This window comes from Motacilla alba, chromosome 2 (assembly GCF_015832195.1).
Source record: "Motacilla alba alba isolate MOTALB_02 chromosome 2, Motacilla_alba_V1.0_pri, whole genome shotgun sequence".
NCBI classification, from domain to species: Eukaryota; Metazoa; Chordata; class Aves; order Passeriformes; family Motacillidae; genus Motacilla; species Motacilla alba.
Genome location: NC_052017.1, coordinates 22,174,930 through 22,193,910, shown reverse-complemented (window position 1 = coordinate 22,193,910; position 18,981 = coordinate 22,174,930). Strand labels below are relative to the sequence as shown.

The 18,981-nt window shown below is 37.3% G+C and overlaps 2 protein-coding genes across 2 annotated transcripts in view; one reads left to right on the top strand and one right to left on the bottom strand.

Annotated features, from left to right (window-relative positions):
* The window catches only part of CFAP69 (cilia and flagella associated protein 69), a 54,594-nt gene that overhangs the window by 19,234 nt on the left and 16,379 nt on the right, over positions 1–18,981 (bottom strand). Inside the window, 7 exon segments of the mRNA XM_038127844.1 lie at positions 10,263–10,367; positions 12,112–12,198; positions 13,298–13,492; positions 14,567–14,643; positions 16,722–16,859; positions 17,384–17,576; positions 18,843–18,924. Of these exon segments, the coding sequence (XP_037983772.1) occupies positions 10,263–10,367; positions 12,112–12,198; positions 13,298–13,492; positions 14,567–14,643; positions 16,722–16,859; positions 17,384–17,576; positions 18,843–18,924 (877 nt within the window).
* FAM237B (family with sequence similarity 237 member B) lies at positions 645–4,282 on the top strand. The gene is made up of 2 exons (XM_038127843.1): positions 645–3,245; positions 3,949–4,282. Exons 1-2 carry the CDS (start codon positions 2,864–2,866, stop codon positions 3,972–3,974), a joined length of 408 nt encoding a protein of 135 aa, XP_037983771.1. The 5' UTR covers positions 645–2,863; the 3' UTR covers positions 3,975–4,282.

Here is an 18,981-nt window from a genome sequence, read left to right as displayed (position 1 = left end):
AAGGAATAATTACATCTAATAGAGCTTTAGCTCCTTTCAATGATACAAGTTCAGAGATATGCTAACTACATTCCAGTCTTCCAGATATTTCCTTCTATTTAGTTAGGTAGGTTCAAACATGGCATAATTTTTGAAGCAAGATTTTGAAACAGTGTTGACATAGCTTAGCTGTCAAGGCTTCCAGAAGATACAAAATTATTGTGAACACTGTCATTTCAGAGCAGATTTGTATTTGTGCTTAAGCATTGTATATATTGGTTTTTGACAGAAATGACTAAATCTCTAAATGAAAAAACTGACTGTTCCTGTCATGTTGAACTCCACCAAATGATGACGTGAAACCTTAACAGACCAAATTTTACCACATATTTGTTCTTTTTCATTACTTTGAGCATTGTCCCTGCATGTTCTGGTGGGCAGACAGGAACATGCATGGAAACCTAGGTTTGTGAATGGGAGTTTATTAAATGAGAGTGTTCGTGTTCCTGATTAGGAGAAAGATTTGCTATCCATTATGATTTCCTCCCTCTGAGAGCCCTCTTCCCCTCCCCTTGCCTCCCCCGAGGCACCCCCAGCCCCGAAGGCAGTGTCTGCAGGTGAGGCCCCAGCCCAGCCTGGGCTGACACTGGGCGCTGCTGCAGAGAGGTGGGGCTGCCACTGCTGCCTCCACCCTGCCACCGACCCGAGTTCAGCTGCTGCTGCTGCTGCTGCTGCTTTGCCAGTGGCAGAGTCCCTGTGCGCTGTAACCTCGGCATCCTCGGAGCATCCAGCAGCTACCAGGCACTTGCAGCCTTCTCATGAATGTCTTTCTTTACCTCCAAGTGTCTGACTTCTCTTTTTCAAGGCTACTGTTTTCCATCTCCTCGCTTAAATACTGTAAGTACAACTTCTGCTGTGGCTCTTTAGTTACTGCCTTTGTGAAATTCCTCTCTTGTACTGAACAGAGGGAGTTACTAGTTCAAAGTCTGTGAGGTTTGTTGTGGTCTCTGCTCCTGCTTGTGCTGTTCAAATGGGCATTTAGCATTTCAGGTTTTAGTGGATTAAAACATGAAATCAGAACAACTCAAAATATTGGTTGTTTCCTGGCTGCCGTTTTTCTACTTTGTAGGAAATTGCCAATGTGTCCTTCCTCTGAATGCTGGTGCCTAGTGAAGTGGAAGAGAGAAAGAAGCATTGCCATCCCTACTTGTTTGCTGGAACCAGTTTTCTAAGAATTCAAAGAAGAAAACTAATGCATGCTGATAAGCACTCAAGATGCTGAGGCAGGTAGTCCTGCTGCCTGCTGAAATGTACCTGGCTCAGGCTTTTAGGAAGGGGTTTTAGGAACTAAGCTGGAGAGTATCTTTCTGGCTCAGTTCCTTGGGTTCTGAAGCTAAAGTAAAGGAATACATGATTAGGGACCTCAGGTGGCTGCAGCAGTGTGGTTACACATTCAAACTAAAAATCATTCCAGGACCCTGAAGCCACAGCAAAAAGGCCTATTTCAAGCCATCCTGGTTCCTGACCCAGTTTGGTGTGACTGTGAACTTCATGGTGTCAGCCCAACTCTGTACTCTTACAGACATTCCACATAAATGTATGATCTAGGGATTATTCTCTCTTTAATTGCATCACTAGGAGTTGCAGAAAGGATGTCATTGTTGTTAGCACTTTGAAGATATCACAGACTAACTTTTAATATTGACAGTACCCAGAAATACTTTGAGTGGAAGAGCACACTTGCAATTCTGGCCAAATTCCCAGTAAAATTTGCACAGCTGCCCAAAATGTTGCCCTTTTTTTCTGTACAAAACCTCACATCATTTTTGTACTTGTATTTTACACTCCAAATTGGAAACTGGGAATAAGCATGACACCAACTACTTAAAATGGAAATGATTCAGGATACCAAAATAAGGGGCACTGTCTGAAAGTTTTGACTGTCTTTTTTTTCTTCAGACTTCTTCCTGTGCTTGTCTGTTTTGCTTGTTTTTCTGTTTAGGTTTGTTCTCCTGTTCCTCTGCACTTTATCTTGATAGAAAGAGCTGATAAAAAAAATAAATCAGGTGTTTCAGTGCTGTTTTGTCTAAACTTGATTCAAGGATATGGAATACACATCATAGGAAGACTGCATTTTTCCCAGGGGGAATCTCTGTATAGTAAAGAGCACATATTCTGTAGCATTTGAAGTTCTTATTATGCCTCCTGTTTTATTGCTCTTTCCATCTCCAATTCTCCAGATACTTTCTCTGTTTTCCCTATATACTAGAAATAATAATGCCAAATAATGTCAAAATCGTACTTAATTTTCTAATATAAGCCAGAAAGGAATTTTCCCTCTTCCATTCTTGGAAGCAACAACTGCTGAATGAGGTCATAACATGCCTACACTCACCCAATACACTGTACAATATTTACCATTCTGATTAACCATTCCTTCATTACCATCTTTCTGAGTCAGACTTTCCATGAAAGACTGGCTGTTTATAACTGTTATTTGTTTGCAGTAACTTAAAATAGAACACCACTAGGACTCTCTAACATCTGATATTTACCTGATTTTGCTGACAATCCAAGCACAGGAGATTAAGGGAAGAAGTGCTGGTCTCAAGGAGCAGTTCTGACATTGGCTATGGTCACTTCAAACTTTTTGCTTTGTGTTTTCATATTCTAAATGGCATTAACGATTTCTAGGTGCAAACCTAGCTTCCAGCATTAGGGTTCATTGACTGGTATTTATTCCACAGTTTGGAAAAAAAGTATTTTTCTGAATGTATGTATAAATTATCTCTTGGGGTACCCATGAGAGTTATGTGACAATGAACCATATAACATCAGAATCACTGTGATTTTATTCACTTCTTTTCAGGTATCTTCTTCAAGTATGGAATTTGTGTGGAAACGATGGTGCTATCTTCAGCTGGGCTGTATGTTATTAGTGAATTTGGTTTATGCCAATCTAGAGTATCAAAAAGAAACTCCTCCAAGCCTGCGTGAGATTGACCATCAGTGCTGGGAGGTATCATCCCATGGGCTGGTGGAAATAAAGAAACTCAAGGTAGCAGATACAGTCATTGCTCTCTGGGACTTCATGATGTTCCTAAAGGAATCCCCTAAGCCCAAGCACAATGAACTCTTCAATGATTTAGCCCAGAACTTCTGGGATATGTATGTAGACTGTGTGCTCTCAAGATCCCATGGAATGGGCAGAAGACAATTAACATCTCCCAAATATTCTTCCACGTACTCACACAGAACTTTAGGAGGTAAGTATAGTTAGAGGATATGGTACTAATAACTGAACCAATGCTCTGTCCTCACCCTTCATTGTTTAGACAACTCAATATACTAATTTCTAATTTTCTGTCTCTATTTGTCAAAAGTGTTTGCATCTTTCAATGGTAGCTACTGTCACAATACATGAGACACTAGTAGCTAGAGCACTACATTTCTATATTTAACAAAGTGTAAAAAATACTGGGTATGCATGTGGAAGGGTGTGGAAATGGATGCTGCATTCTCTGTTTATCACTGTGTGCATATAAATGACAATGAATTGATAAGTAGTTACAGTACTGAAAGTTTCCTGATGTTAGGAGTTCAGCCTCAGCTTTGGGGAATCATTGTTCTGCAGAAGGGAAGCTCAAATCCCTGATGGTTTGAGCCCTATTTTCCCTAGTAAAACTACTGACATATAATGTGATGTCAAGGTCACTGTGAATCACTAAACAGTGACAGGTTCTGGTCATCATGATCGGGTTTGAGTCTGAACTGAGATCATGTAGGTGACTTTACATCTTAATAATCAGTCCTAGATCTGCTGCCCCTGTTCCTCCTCAGCAATAGGCTTTTTTCTGATGTGCCCTGTCAGATGATTCAGGTTCTTGGAATAAACATGAAGATTATTTAATCATAGCATTTCTAATACATTGCTTGGACAATAACTACCTGTCTTTCATAATCTTGCAGGATCTGCTTTCACCAATCCTTTTTAGGCCAAAAGGGGAGAAAATGAAGATACTTAAACAAGGCAACATCAAAATGAAGGAGCACAAAATCACAATATGTATTGTAGATGTTTGGATAAATCCTTTGGCATGGTTCAATCCTTTTTTTTTTCTTTTCTTTTTGTATAAAGTACTTAATCACTCCTAAACTGATAACTACATGAACCCCCACACTGTCCTTTTTGTTTTCCTGTCTTGTAGACTACTAAGCTTGCCTTTTCCTCCCTCCACGTGTGAATGTGTTCTGAGTCAACACCTTTGTTTTCTCACATAAACTTTAAAGTCCGGATGTGTCATATTTTTGTAGAGTCTTGTGTTTTCCAATAATTCTCTTTTTAAAAGTTAATTTTGATGGAAACCCAAAATATTTTATACATTATGCAACAGAGAAAATGTGAACAAATTTATTTTATACATTGTCTTGCACATACTATAACCTTAAGAACTGAAAAAAAAAAAGAAAAAAGAAGGTGAGACATTAAGCTAAAGGGAAGAATTATGCTCATTGTTATGTCCTGTGCAGTCTAGACTTTGTATTTTATCATTGCTTAGTCTGAGCTATGGATTAATTAAAGTATTTTTCTAAGCAGCAAGGTCTGAATAGCAGTAGTTTTCTTGTCTATTAACATGTTATTTCATAAGCCACTTATTTACACAAGACTGCAAACAAGGTGATGCACTCCGTCCCTGTCATTGCAGGAAACATCACAGCTGAGATGGGACCCGGGCACCAAGTGGTTCAAAAGAGGGACAGGCTGACTTGACTGCTGCTCTCAGTATAAACCATTGAGCATGGTAAAATAATTCAAGGAGGTTAACTGCCTACTTAATCCAATTCTTCTGAGCATAAAACACCTGAGAAATGCTGACTGTTCTCTGCTTTACTCCTTGGGCAGTGCAGCTTGTTCAGTCCCTGTTGTGTTTTAGCCTTTTATGAGATTATAGGTGGTTTTAATTATTTTAGGAAATAGTACTCATGCTGTAATAACATATAAACCTTCAAAAGGAACAAGAAATCCATCCCACATAATGCCTAGCTCATATATAGTTTTTAAAATATCCAACAAGTCTCAAAGATTTGTAAATGTTCATTTAGGTAAACACAATATTGAACAGCATCTTCTAAAATATATATCTCCTACAGTGTTCTGGAGAGGGTACAAAAGTAGTGAGAGATTTTTCTGACCTATGAACATCAATTTAAGACAGAAATAACATTTTTGAGCAAATGGAGTTATTACACACCCAAACACAGCAACTTCAGGAATTGATACATTATGATGAGCAGCAGTTTGAGAGCAATTATCTAACCTGCCCCAGCAGTATCCAGTAAAGCTGTGTACTGCATTGCAGTTACAACAGAAGTTTTAACTGGCATAAACAATATAAAAAAAATGCCCCTTGTTCACCTACATTGATCACCTACAGAAGTGTTAAAGTATAACACTTTAAAGGGATTGTTTCCTCTATTAGTGGTCTTTTAATTGAATGCCAGAGCAAGGTCTCCTATGCAGTTTTAAAAGCTTCATCCTTCTTCAGGCACTAAGTCTGTTTTAATAAGTTTTCTATAGCACACAAAAGTGCTTAGCATCCACCATAATTGTCTCCAGAATGTTTGAACAATCAATTGCTATGGTCACCCTGTGGTGTTTGCCAAAGGGGCAGGTGATTATGAACCCCAGGTCACAGCAGCAGCAAAACAAATTCCAGGTGGACGTGCTATGGTGTACATCTAGGAGAGCTGTGGAAAGCCACAGCTGACTCCTGGCATGTCAGCATGAGGGATTAACAGTCAATGGGATTATTTTTTCTTCCACCACTACCCCCTCTTTTTCCATCCCTGGGTTACAGCAGGGACAGCAAGCTCAGCTTCTTGGGTGTTGTATGTTCCCCCCTGCAACAGCCAAGCTATGGTCCATGGCTGTCTGGCAAAATCAAATGCGGTTTGTGCTGCTCTGCTGCTTGTGTTAGTATTGATTTATGAAGGATAAATATAACTATTCGAGGAAATTCTGTCCCCTTCATTCTCCAGTCATTATTAATTAACATTAATGCTTAATTACCAAGAGCATTTGTATTTGCAGCTGCTCATTTGCAGTCAAGGTGTCTGTAGCAGAAACAATACAGTTGTGGAAGAATTTCATGGGGCTCACTTTGTGATTGATTTAAAGTTTTTGCAAAAGCAAAACTGCTTTGCAGGTAATGGTTCTTTATCCATACCTTGGCTACAGTGTATTGTTGTAGTTTTTGCTCAGAAATTGGAAGGACTTACATGTCCTCTATATTTTTTGTAATGAGCCTTTGCCTTGCTGCCAGTAGTAATGAGTCACCTACGCATTCCCATATATGCACGTAAAAAAGCATGTAAAAACCCCTCCAAACGTCACAGTCTTTGGTCTCCTAGTAAAATATGTATTATTTGGTTTTAATTGCAAAAAAGGCAACAGACCATCCATTCTCTAAACCAGTAATGAAGCAGTAAGGCTTCTGCAGAGCTGTCAGAGAAATATAAACATAAAAAACTGAGCAAGACTACTTGACACAGGACTTCAGTTAGAGAATCTTTATATACCTTGGCTAACCTTTCTTGTAGGCAGGCAAGAAATACAAATGGGCTAGTTTAATACAACAAACTTTATACAGACAGTCTTGGGAAAATGTCATAATTAAATTAGGTTATAGTTAAAAATTATCAGTCAGCAAAGGGTCACCATGAAAAGTTAAATTAATTAGCACAACTCAATTTAATTTCTCTAAGTACTAGATGATCTTCCTACTCTACAATGTGATGACTTTCTTACTCAAAAAGGGTGTAACAGACCTGCCTATAAGAAAAATCCTTCTGATTTTTGGAAAATGCATATATAGAGATTTTTCTAAACTTTAAATATAATTTTTCATATGTATGTTTTATTTTATTTCATTATTTTCTTAGGGTTCTTCTTTTTATAGAATTTAGGTAGTCAATTTTGAAACAAAACTATCTGCTTTTATTTTTAATGCCACCACTTCTATGTTTGTCTTGTTATGTGAGAAACATTTTGAAAATACACTTATACACACACCTATCCCATCCCTCTTTTATGAAGTAAAAAAAAAGTGAGTTGGGGTATGTTTAGCTCAAATTTATTTCCTTTTTTTCAAGCTGGCAGTTAAAAAAGCAGAAGTTTGTGCTTTTCTCTAGATGTTGCTGACAGGCAAAAAAGACAAACTAAGTGCCAGTTTGTATGTCACAGCATAAAAGCTTGCAATGTCACAGAAATTTATGCCATAGCACTGGACAGCAACTGGTTTTAAAATGAAGAGCCTCAGGGACTCTTGTGCTATTGTAACATAGCGAATTCTGGCATTGACCAAATTAGAAAAGAAAATAGCTCAGAAATTGAGTCATTTACACAAAGGTCTGCTGCTCACCAGTTTGTGTAGGCATTCTAGAGGGGCCAAGGCGGAAGAAGATGAGTTCTTTCTGGAGACAATGGGAGTAAGAGCCCAAAAATTATTAGATTAGTAAGATCAGTTAAAGAGCTGTGAGCAACCCAAATGGAGAAGGACATTCCAGCAGACTTCTCCAACAGGCTGGGAGAAATTGCTGGCACAAACAAGCTCCTGAGTGAGTGTTTAGAAGTCCTGATGCTAAAAGTGGCAATTCAAGACACAAAATGGGCTTGAACAAAAACTATGTGGGTATGGTATTCAGGAAAATGAAGAATCAAATGTGTTTATGTGAAGATTTATCACCCTGTTCAACGAGATGCTTAAACTGCAATGTATGGAATGTGTCAGGAAGAGATGGAAATGAAAACAGTGGACCTGCTGACAGTGGATATTAGCACACAAAGTCACTAGACTAACATACCTTTGTACCATACTGTACAGGGGACTTTATTAATAAACTATCCCCAAACTAAAATATCCCCACATTATATTAATTAAGGGAAAATATAATTTTACTCTTTTGATGTTCTAAGCAATTTTTCAAGTCATTAAAACCAGATTTTATCTTGTCTCTACATATAGGTAACTACATATTAATATATCACTCTTTGGTACAGCATCTATTCTACAGGTACTGATTTTTTTCTTAACTGAGTCCAATGTTTTATCTCTTTTGTTCATTTTTTAAGGCTCCTTTACAAACAGAGGACTTTCTAGCAGCATGGTCTGTATCAGCCAGTGGCCCTTGCTGATGAGGCGTACTTTTCACAGTTACAAAGCGACCAGGTCCAGTCTGAAATACAAAATAAATACATGCTTGACTCTCATGCTAGCATTTAAAATGAGAAATCATGAACTGCCTTTTGAAAATATTATTCAGTTGGTGGAGATGCCCTCAGGATTCTGAGAGCCACTAAAACTATGCTTTATACTAAATTCACAATTTGTTTCCATCAATACAGAAGAAAGGAGAGATTGGGTACTTTTCAGTGTGTACTTTTACATGCTCTGCTTTTCTGCCTTCATGTCTGATTTATAAATTGCAAAAAAGAAAATCAAGCCTTTATCCAATATAAGTTTGCTGTACAATGTTATTTGGATTCATATAGGATCTCAGCCACAGTCTGTGACCTAAGAATTATATACATTATTACTTATTACTCCAAATAAGGAAAAAAAAAAAAAAAAAGACCAGGCCCTCTTTCTCTCAAAATGCAATTGCATAGAACTACTGCTCCAGGAAGTCTCCAAGACTAGAAGACACATACCCTTTCCAGATTAATTTCTACTCTTTAAACTGAATAGGTTGAGGGTCTTGGAATAAATATCCCTGAGTGACAGCTCTGTCTTCTAATCATGACCTACTACAAAAAAAAAAAAAAGCAACTCCTTGCATGCATGCAGCTCACATGTTTGATTAGTTGACCTTGACTGGTTTGCAATAACCATCTTAGCTTAATGTTCATCTCTCCCTGCTGAGGGTGTTAGGCAGATTGTTACATTAAAAATTTTTCCAGCCATGTCTGTCATTTGTAATTCTCCTAAGCAAAGTACCTGAGGAATGTTGTATGATGTTGCTGATACATTTTGTTTTCTCAATATACCTGTTCTGCAAAATGGACTAATCTTCTCCTTGTTTTTATCTACAGTTATTGAAATATTGATTGCAGAACCATGAAGGTATTTTCTTGTTAAATCCTCTCCCGCTAAGATATGAACATTCGTAGCTTGAGGTTCAAGTCTTTAAAATAAAATCTGACAATATATTTCTCTCCACTAACAAGTTCCAGATTACTCATGCTTATATCAAAATTTTCCAGATACTTTCTGCAAAATATTGCTGTTTAACAGTCTCGCTGTTGTTTATGCAAGTACCTAAATAATTGTTCCAGCCCACTTCATCTTGCATTCCCAGATATGTCCCTGCATATCTTTCTGAAGTTTTAGATAATGTGGGAAAAATCCTAGTCCAGCACTCTGAGACAATCCCCTTGCTTCCTATAAGGTTCCTTGCTTCTCCATCACATCAAACATGAACTTCCTCTTTTCTTTTTCAATTTGCAGCCACCTTAGCTGTCATTATTATTCATGCCATAGAGGCCAAAATAGAATCTCTTGCCTCCATGCAAGTTTGAAAGCAGGCCCTCATGTTTATTCTTTTTCATTTTTTCCTCACATGTAAGAGTAAATTATAAGCAACAAAGAAACTATCCCCCTTAAATCCTCCTTAGCTGTGATGCTTACACAGAAATAATCCAGTTAGCTCAAAAACAGTTTATTGGCTAGACTGAAGATTCCCCCATGTTTTGTCAAAATTCAACGTCTAAATATTCTGTTAGATGTGAATTAGATCTTAACAAAGGCTTTTTATTTTCTCACACTTCAATTAACTGACAGAAATGAGAACAAAATGGTTTGTGCAGATGCAACAAGTGGTGTATCTGCATGCAGTCAGGGACATGCTACTGATAAAGGACACCTCAATGAACGTATCAAAGATTGCACAGATGTACTCAACAATGAAAGGAGCAGGTCTTGACCTCAGCAAGGTTTTCATCAGTGGCTGTCTCACGGCAGGTACATGTCACATAGCAGAGGGCCCACCTTGCCCACACTTTTTCAGAGTAATCTGCAGACCTGAATCTCATTCTGGCCAAGTGCTTGTCTAAAGATATGTCAGAACGGGAAGTGGTGATTTGCAGAAGATACAGATTCTTTCTTATGTACTTGGAGCTTGTCAACATAAACATTATTAAAGCAGCAGCATGTATGCAGCCAGAACAAACCTCATATCACTTACCAATTCGTAAAAATAAAACAGTGTTATTAAGGATTACTTACTGTTGTATGGAGTTTTGGGATATCAGTAGAATGGTATGGTTCATTTTGAATATGTGCCTTAGATCTGGAAGCCTCTATTAATGTTTCCTGAAGCCTTTTTGCTTTCTAAAGATAGTCAGAAAAAAGGTAAAATTGTTTTAATCTACATTAATTGTGTCATTTGCACTCATTTGAGAATATACAAACAACATGACAAAATAAATCAGGTTATAATTCTATTTGCCTTTAATTTTAAGTACCTTCCCCCTGTTTTCTGACTCTTTCTTGTACTGAACTCCCAAAACCAGAATAAATGGGCGTGGCACTGCAAGGATGGAAAGGGAATCCCTGCTTGCTGTGACCTGCGGGCTGTGCTCTGTGCAATGCAGCCCTTGGTGCTGTGAGCCTTCACGGCCACAAGAGCACACTGCTGCCTCACGGTCAGCTTTCGGAGCACACAGCCTCTTCTGCAGGCAGACCCAGCTGTACTGAGGCATCTCAACACAATCCCAATACATCCCAGCTGAATGACTTCACATTTTCATTTCCTGAAATTCATGAGCTTTTGGTCAGCCCATCCATCCAGCTTCTAAATAGCAACCCTATCTCCCAGCACATGGATTGCTTCCTCCAGCTCAGTGTCACAGAACTGCAGAATCACAGAATGATTTGGGTTGGAAAGGACCTTAAAGTTTATCTAGTTCCAGCTCCCATACCATGGGGCAGGGACACCAGACCAGGTTGCTCAGAGCCCCATCCAACCTGGCCTTAAACATTTCCTGGGATGGGGCATTCACACGTTGAACTTGATGAGGATAGATACGGATTCAAAATGCAAGTCACTAATGAAAATGTTAAATCAACACTGTATTATCAACCCTATAATTAACTCAAAGAAATATCACTCAAAACTGACCACTAGTTAAACTTCAATCACTGACCACTGTTGATCTCAGCCAGTTTTTCCCACAGCTTGTGGTCGACCTGTATGTAATCTAGTCCATGTATCCCCATTTTGACTACAAGAATGCTACACAGGACCATGCTGAAAACCTTGCTAAAGCCAAGGTAAGAGGCATTCCCCTTCCTCTTTTTCCAGAACAAATAATTTAATCACAGAAGGCAACTATGTTGGCAAGGCATGGTTTGTCCTTGGTAAATTCATGACAGTCTATACCAATCTCTTTCCTCCTCATATGACTAAAACTGCTTCCCAGTGACTCAGTTAAAACTAATGAGTCTGTAGTTCTTCTATCCCTTTTTCATTTCTAATTCTACCATACATCTTTCTACAGGCCAGGGAAGTGCTTGCATAGAAAGAAAATTGTTCTCCTTTGCAAGTCCTTTGGGAAATGAAGAAAAATTAAATTTAGCTGCCAAAGTTTTTCTTTTAAGTCTGATTTCATTCATTTTCCAGCTTAGTCTAGTGGCCAAACCAGGACTCTAATATTTTCATGTTGATTTGGGAATTGCTATAAGAAACTCCTTTTCTCATGAAATATTTCACATCTTGAAAGATGTTTGCTGTACTAAAAAAAGAGAATGAAGAATTAGAAAAAATAAAGAAAAGTAAGAACGAACAGACTCACAGTTTCAACAGTTTTAGAGAAAATACACATATATACACCCACTCCTCAATTGCCAGTGACAATGTTGATCCCCAAATTGTGATTGTACTCAGATGAATCAAAGATTGTATAACTTTTCCAATACATCTTACGGTTACTTCTTCTATGTCTGTGTGAATATAAAACTTACTATCACTTCTACTTGAATATCCTTATAATTCATTAAGAAATGTTTTTGGAACTTCACAGTTATTATAACAACATCACGATTGTAAATTTTTTGCTCCATCAGGTTTCTTTACCTTCAATGCCTCATAGTTTGACGTCCGAGTCAAGAAATTTTCCCAAGATTTATTTACACGTTCTTTCTCTGTTTGGATGGCTACAATCTGTAATAGGAATGAGATTTATTTTCCCAAGATTTATTTACCTGTTCTTTCTCTGTTTGGATGGCTACAATCTGTAATAGGAAGGAGATTTACAGCATGCAACACAATGGTATCAGATATCTTCTGATTTCATTGCTTGTGCCGTTTGAAAAGAACGTTCATCTCCGCCCCTTTGGCTACCTTAGCTCATCCCTCTCACCTGGGATTGGACAACAATGTAGTAAGGTATTTGCCCTTTAAAAACTGCACTTATGCACTACCCTTATAAACAAAGAAGTTTTTGTGCAAACTAATTTTCCTCTCTTCCAACATGTATGTTGGATGAGGCCCAGCTCTTTCAGGAATACTTTCTGTACATTCTTACTCTCAAATGCTGAGTAAAGGAGATAAATTCAGTTCAGGTGACAAAAATGCTGTCATCATAATGCAGGACAATCCCTCAACAACACTAGCATGAGATTTCAGACAACTGGACCAAATGATCTTATTTCTCAGAAAGCAGGAGAGGGTGAGACAACAGATGAGTAAAACCATGAAATGTCTGCCTTATAACCAAAGCTGGAAAATATATACATACATACATTAATATATATATATATATATATATATATATATATATATATATATATATATATATACACACACCTTCTCATTCTCAGCATGCTGGGAAGCACAAAGCCCTACTTTCTGAAGTAATAAAGGCCCATGAATATTCAGCAAGGGACTTATAATAGAGACTTATATTTCATTTTAAGAAGCAGGTGTAGTTGTAATAGGTACTTTGTACTGTCATCTGCTACAGATGAACATGAGGGCAACACTATAGTAAAATAATGATCATTTCTCTACCCATTGCTGATGCATCACTGATGATACTGCTTTATTTTTTCATGTTACTCTCGAAATACTATGAAATTTAGAGAAGCTGGGAGGATTGAGGTTAACCTAATTTAATTTAAAGTTAAAATTTTACAGATTTAAACTTTTCAAGCAGTGTTCACATACAGGATTCTCAACATTACATATTGAGAAAATCTGCATATGAATGGGAAAAAAAGTTTAGATGGGCTTTCCTTATTTAAATACTCCTTTGTCTTACTTCCTTGTAAGCTTTTTTCTCTTCCTGGATTTCCTGGTGGTGTTGTCTTTCAAGCGCTTCATTCTGCAGAGCAACAACCATGCTTACAGTATATTCTGACACCTCTGAAATATGTTTCAAGGTTCTCTCATCTGATGTAACAGGCCTGAATTCTTCTTTTATTTCTGCAGATATTTCACTCCAAACCTCTCCGATCTGTGTGTGAAACATAACCATATGATTCAGTATTTATCGCATTCTTCAGTTCCAATTATTCAAAATAAATCAGAGCAACCATCTCTCGCCTTATTTTTGACTTCTTAAAATTTTTATGCAAGGCTAGACTTCACTAATGCTATGCCAGATTCAGTCATGATAAGCCTCCCTAAGCTTTCCTAAGACCAAACTTGATTCAAAGAAGGGCAACAAGAATTCTGATAACTACAGAAGTTCTGAAGGAATAGCTTCAAGATACCAATTTACAAGAGCAAAGTATTGAGTCCTACTTCCTACTTCTTAAAATCTCAAATTGCAGACTTTATTAGAGCAAACTGCAACACAAGCCATCAATAGAAGCTGGAATTATCAACCAAAGACTGAGTCTTGCTATTTCCTGAACACTGCAAGCTCTCACAGACTTTGTTCCTAAGCATAAATTTATCATAAACTAAAGCGTCTTTTGAGCAAGACAGCTCTCACAAAGCTTGTTACCCTGCTGTAGTCCTTATAGGCATACCATTCTTAACTTTATGATGGATGGATGGATGGATGGATGGATGGATGGATGGATGGATGGATGGGTGGATGGATGGATGGATACTGCATGTGGGGACAAAGATAGCAAAGTACAGAGGAAGCTTTATAAAAATGTGGTTTTAATGTAATTTTTAATAGTGTCCCCTTAAACTGACCTTACTGTGCAAGGACACAGTCCTACTGTCCAGTCCTTCCCCAATTTCTTACTCCTGGCACATTCCTGTCTTGATCTGGCAAACAGTTAAAACTATTTTTTCCCAGTTATTTTTAACTAGCACTAGTTTCTAGTCTTATTTGCTGCATGGTCACAAACATTTGTAGCAATATGAAGCAAGAAGATGGGGGTTGATGCAATGTTGGAGGTGGGATTGTTTCTTTTGCTGGTGAATACTGCCTTTCATTATGTGAAATTATGGGTGACTTGTGACATAGGGGACAGCTTTTGAAGGGTTATTTATTTGTTGAGTCCTGAGACATACTTGCTATTTTTGGGAATGCAGGTACAATAGTATTATTTGCTGGAACTATACTCACTTTAAAGTCAATATAATGTTGTATAATAGCAAGCGTAACAAAATCCGTAGGAGATAAGCCAGGTAAATTTTCAAAACCTAAAAGAATATTAATCACATCAGTATGATGAATTTATCTTAAAATATGATATTCTAAATTATTTGTCATATAAACACATGCAAAATCTTCATCATACATATACCAGTCAGTCACTTTTGATCCTGAGCATTTTTTGCTGATAAAAGCCCCCTGTTGCTCTGTAATACACTCTGTACTAAAATCTCTTCCTATGAATGGCTCTGTCAGCCTTCCAACCACTTGGATGCTACACTTTTGTGGTAAGGGTTTGATTTCTATTAAAGCAGACAAACAGTTAAATCTATTGATCACAGGTTCTAGAGCAGAAGTTCAGCACATAAAGAGTTTGCTTTAACTGTGAAGTAGCCAACAGGAAAATGATACTAGTGCTTTGTTCCAAAGCTGTGAAATGAGGGTGTCCCTCCATCTTGTAGATCATTGTCTTCAGCATAATGCCTTGAGCATCATGACTCCATCTTTTAAAAATGTTCCCAGTATGTGTAAAAGAATAAGACAGGCTGAAACTATGTGTCATTTTTTTTCCCCACACTGAATGATAATGGCACTTAATTAAAAAAAATGTAAATATAGTCTATCAAATCTCTTTCTAGACTCCATCATATCACCTGTGTGGTAACTGAGAAAGTAGCATCTGCCTAGAGTATAATTACATCATGTTTTGAAGCTAAGAAATACCATAAATAAAGACCATTTACCACCACTGCTTTTCTAGATTACAGGCTGTTACGGAGCAACCCAGGAAGTTGCTGACAAAAGACTACAAAATATGTTATTGTCAACTTTCATATAATTTCAGTACTTCACAGGAGACAGTACAATGTACATAACTAACATGAAGGATATCTGTGAATATAGAAGAAAACTGAAAGAAAATCTTCTGCCTTTTTATTTTAGTAAAGAATCCAGCTGTGATCCAACATTTAATATAATTAACACGACTAAAATTAGTAAGAGCCTGGGTTACAACAGAGGAGCAAGTAGCTATAGATTATTAGAGAAACTAAGGATGTTTTCAAACCAGCTCATTCTCTAGGTAAAGCAGAGAACTGGCTGAAGCAATCTCAGAACAATTACTGATTATCTTTGAACCTGCAGAGGATGGACATGAAAACAAAAATAAGCCTAAAAAAACTCCCTGAAACAAATAATTAGATAAATAATGTTTATGCAGCTAAATGTTAACAGAAAAAAAAATTAATATCCAGCATGAATTGCTGAAAATGAAGACCTAATTTTTGTCTACAGATAGAAAAAAAAATCTCATGGATGTGGAAGAATTTATCACTCATCTTGAGTTCAGTCTAGGTTTTAAGACAAGGGTATAATGAGTATTCATTTTCAGTGCACAAACAATGAAGAGGGGCTGCCACACTTTGAAAGAAAATACCAAAATGCAAATTAATCTTGCCACTCTGAAAAACTATCTAAAACCACAGAATTTAATTCAGTAAGGACAAATAGAAAATTCTAACTGTATGAATAGCCACCTGTACAACATTCTAAGCTGAATGAACAAACAATATCATACCACTAGGAATACAGCTATTGTTACATTTATGTCTGAATGTTTATTTACAAGATGTGCAGAGTAACCTAACTCTGTATGGCTGTGAGGCTTCTGCTGGAGTACTGTCTTCAGCTTTGAAACACTATAGACCAAGAAGAATTTGATTCAATTGGAAAGACTACAGAAAAAACAAGAATAACTAGATTTTATGTTAGAAAATGCAATCAATGAGTAATATCTTTCTCAATCTAGAGAAATAAATGTGCTAAAATATGTGAAAGAGATATTGCGTGTAGGGAAAATAAATTGCAGAGAATTTCAAGCAAATTTTAGGTTTAGTACTAAGAAATTTCTTCCTGGTGGTAGGGGCAGCAAAGCAGTGGGAAAGTCTTGAAATCCCAATAAAGAGGCACCTTTTTAAAAAAACGCAACAACCAAGCATCTATTAGTTAGAGAGTACTGATGCTGAATCACAATGTTTCCTTTGACTTTTTTTTTTTATAGTGACTTTATTGATAAGTTCAGTTTAATGACAAATATGACACTAACAAGGCAACTCATTCGTCTTACCTAGCTTGCAAAATAATGAATAAATTTTTGCCCGTATGCTCTCTGAAATTTCCATGATGGCAAAACTGGGACAGCTGGCAGGCACTGGAATGACCTTTTGCTGTTTCTGGAAGCTGGTAGCAATAGGTCTCTTGGTGTCTAATATAAAAACACAAAACCAGAGTAGAAGAATGAAGTAGTAGTATGTTTCTACACTTAGAGGAAATCTATCTTGCTCTGTGGACACCATGTAAATAATTTTGATTGTTTGGCCAAGAGTTTGAACATAATCTGGGTCAGGAAATTTTAATCAGCATGACTAAAAATTTGTGAGAACTCACTTTGTTTTTACAACATAGAACAAAATAAAATGCCTTTCATGGAGGAAATTAAGCGGTTTAACTGTCTAGCATTAGAAAAGCTGGTCATCATTCTATTCAATACATGGTTCATTCCCAGCTGATCTAGAAAATGCCACATAGTGGCCAGAATAAAATTTAAATAAATGAATAAATAAAATGAAATAAAAAAAATGAAAGGGAAGATATTTTAGGTTTGGTAAGAATTATAGTGTAAAGTTATAAATGCTGTTATTTACTGTCATCAGAATTCAGACTACAAAAGCAAAGAATGTCATTATTTTACTGGACTGCTCACAGTTCTACATGCATCACAGAACTTACCAACAATCCTTCCATATTGATCACGTTTGACTCCCAACTCCAGCTCCTCCTGTCTCCATAACTGTATTAGAAGGTTAGCTGCTGTTTGAGCTCTCTTCCCTCGCCAGAGACTCATGTGCAAAACGGTTTTAGGGTTGTCAGAAATTTCAACCAAGATTCCAAGAATTATACTGCACAGGTTCTTTTCCTTTACCTTTATCAAGGATAAAGTAAAGAAAGTTTTAAACTGTTCAAAGCACAGCAATGTCTGCTTTCTGAGAAATTGTCTACTATGTAATCAAGTAACTGGAAGCTTTTAATCACTAGTATTTGCATGAATTTAGCGTATAAGCTTGTAAATCCTTAAAGTTTCTGTAATCCTGCTATGCAAAGTTCTATAAACTAAGGAACATGAGGGTGGGATATAAGAAGCATTCCTGTGTGTACAATCACACAGTAGATTTTGTGTATATGGCTCCAGGATCATCTGCTGGAGAACACACTGCTACCAAAGTTTATTGTTGTAAGAAACCGAACTCTGAAGGCAGAGGCTGAGCAGTACCTCACAGCACACCTTCTGTTTTGTGGCTAGATCTTTTGGCAGCAGCTGAGAGGAGGCAAGGGCTTCAAACTGAGAAAGGGTCAGTTTAGATTAAATATTGGGAAAAAATTCCTTCCTTTGAGGCTGATGAGGGACTGGAACAGCTTGCCCAGAGAAGCTCTGGATGTCCCAGCGCTGAAGGCTGGATAGGACAGGCTGGATGTGGCTTCGAGCAACCTGATCTAGTGGAAGGTGGCCCTGCCCATGGCCAGGGGAGTTGGAATTGGATGATGAACGTTTAAGGTCCCTTCCAACCCAGGCCATTCTATGATTCTGTTATTCTGAGGGTCTGCAGCCTTGCACTGCAAGAACATCACATCACAGGGCTGACAGCACAACCAGTATGAATGAGGATGAATGACCCAAGGAAAGTGCATTTTTATTTCCTAAGAGGTGAGATGTCTGTGCCAGCGCCACATCCAAGATCCAGAAGGAGCTATACACACAAGATACATGTACAAGGTAACTTCAAACATAAAAACTATTAAAGCCATCAAGCTCTTACTAACTTCAAGATGAAGAATTGAAATGCTTTTTCTAAAGAGAGATGTCATCCAAACTGAGAGCATAGTTTGGGTTTTCTCTTCAAAAATAGTATAATTTTGTTAAATTAAAAACTCCCTCTGTCAAATACGTATTAAAAAAAGAAAAAAGATACAGGGAAAACCTATACGATAATTTCTGAGCAGATATCTGGGCCTCAGACAGTTAAATATACTTGGGGTTTTTTGTTTATGTAGTTTTTTGTTTGTTTTTTTTTTGTTTGTTTGTATTTTTGTATTATACCAGTCTTAGGACATACTGCAACAAAAATAACACAATTTGCCATGTTGTTTTCCTACTCTTGCATTCTACAAAACTAATAATAAAAATACCTACTGCCAACAAATCCAGAAGGAGAAAAATGCCCTGTTTTTCAATAAAACAGTCCTCTGCAAAGTAACATCCAATGACACAGGACCTTAAACAGAAATAATATCACTTATGTAGAAACACTTTTATGATTCTTAATATTCTA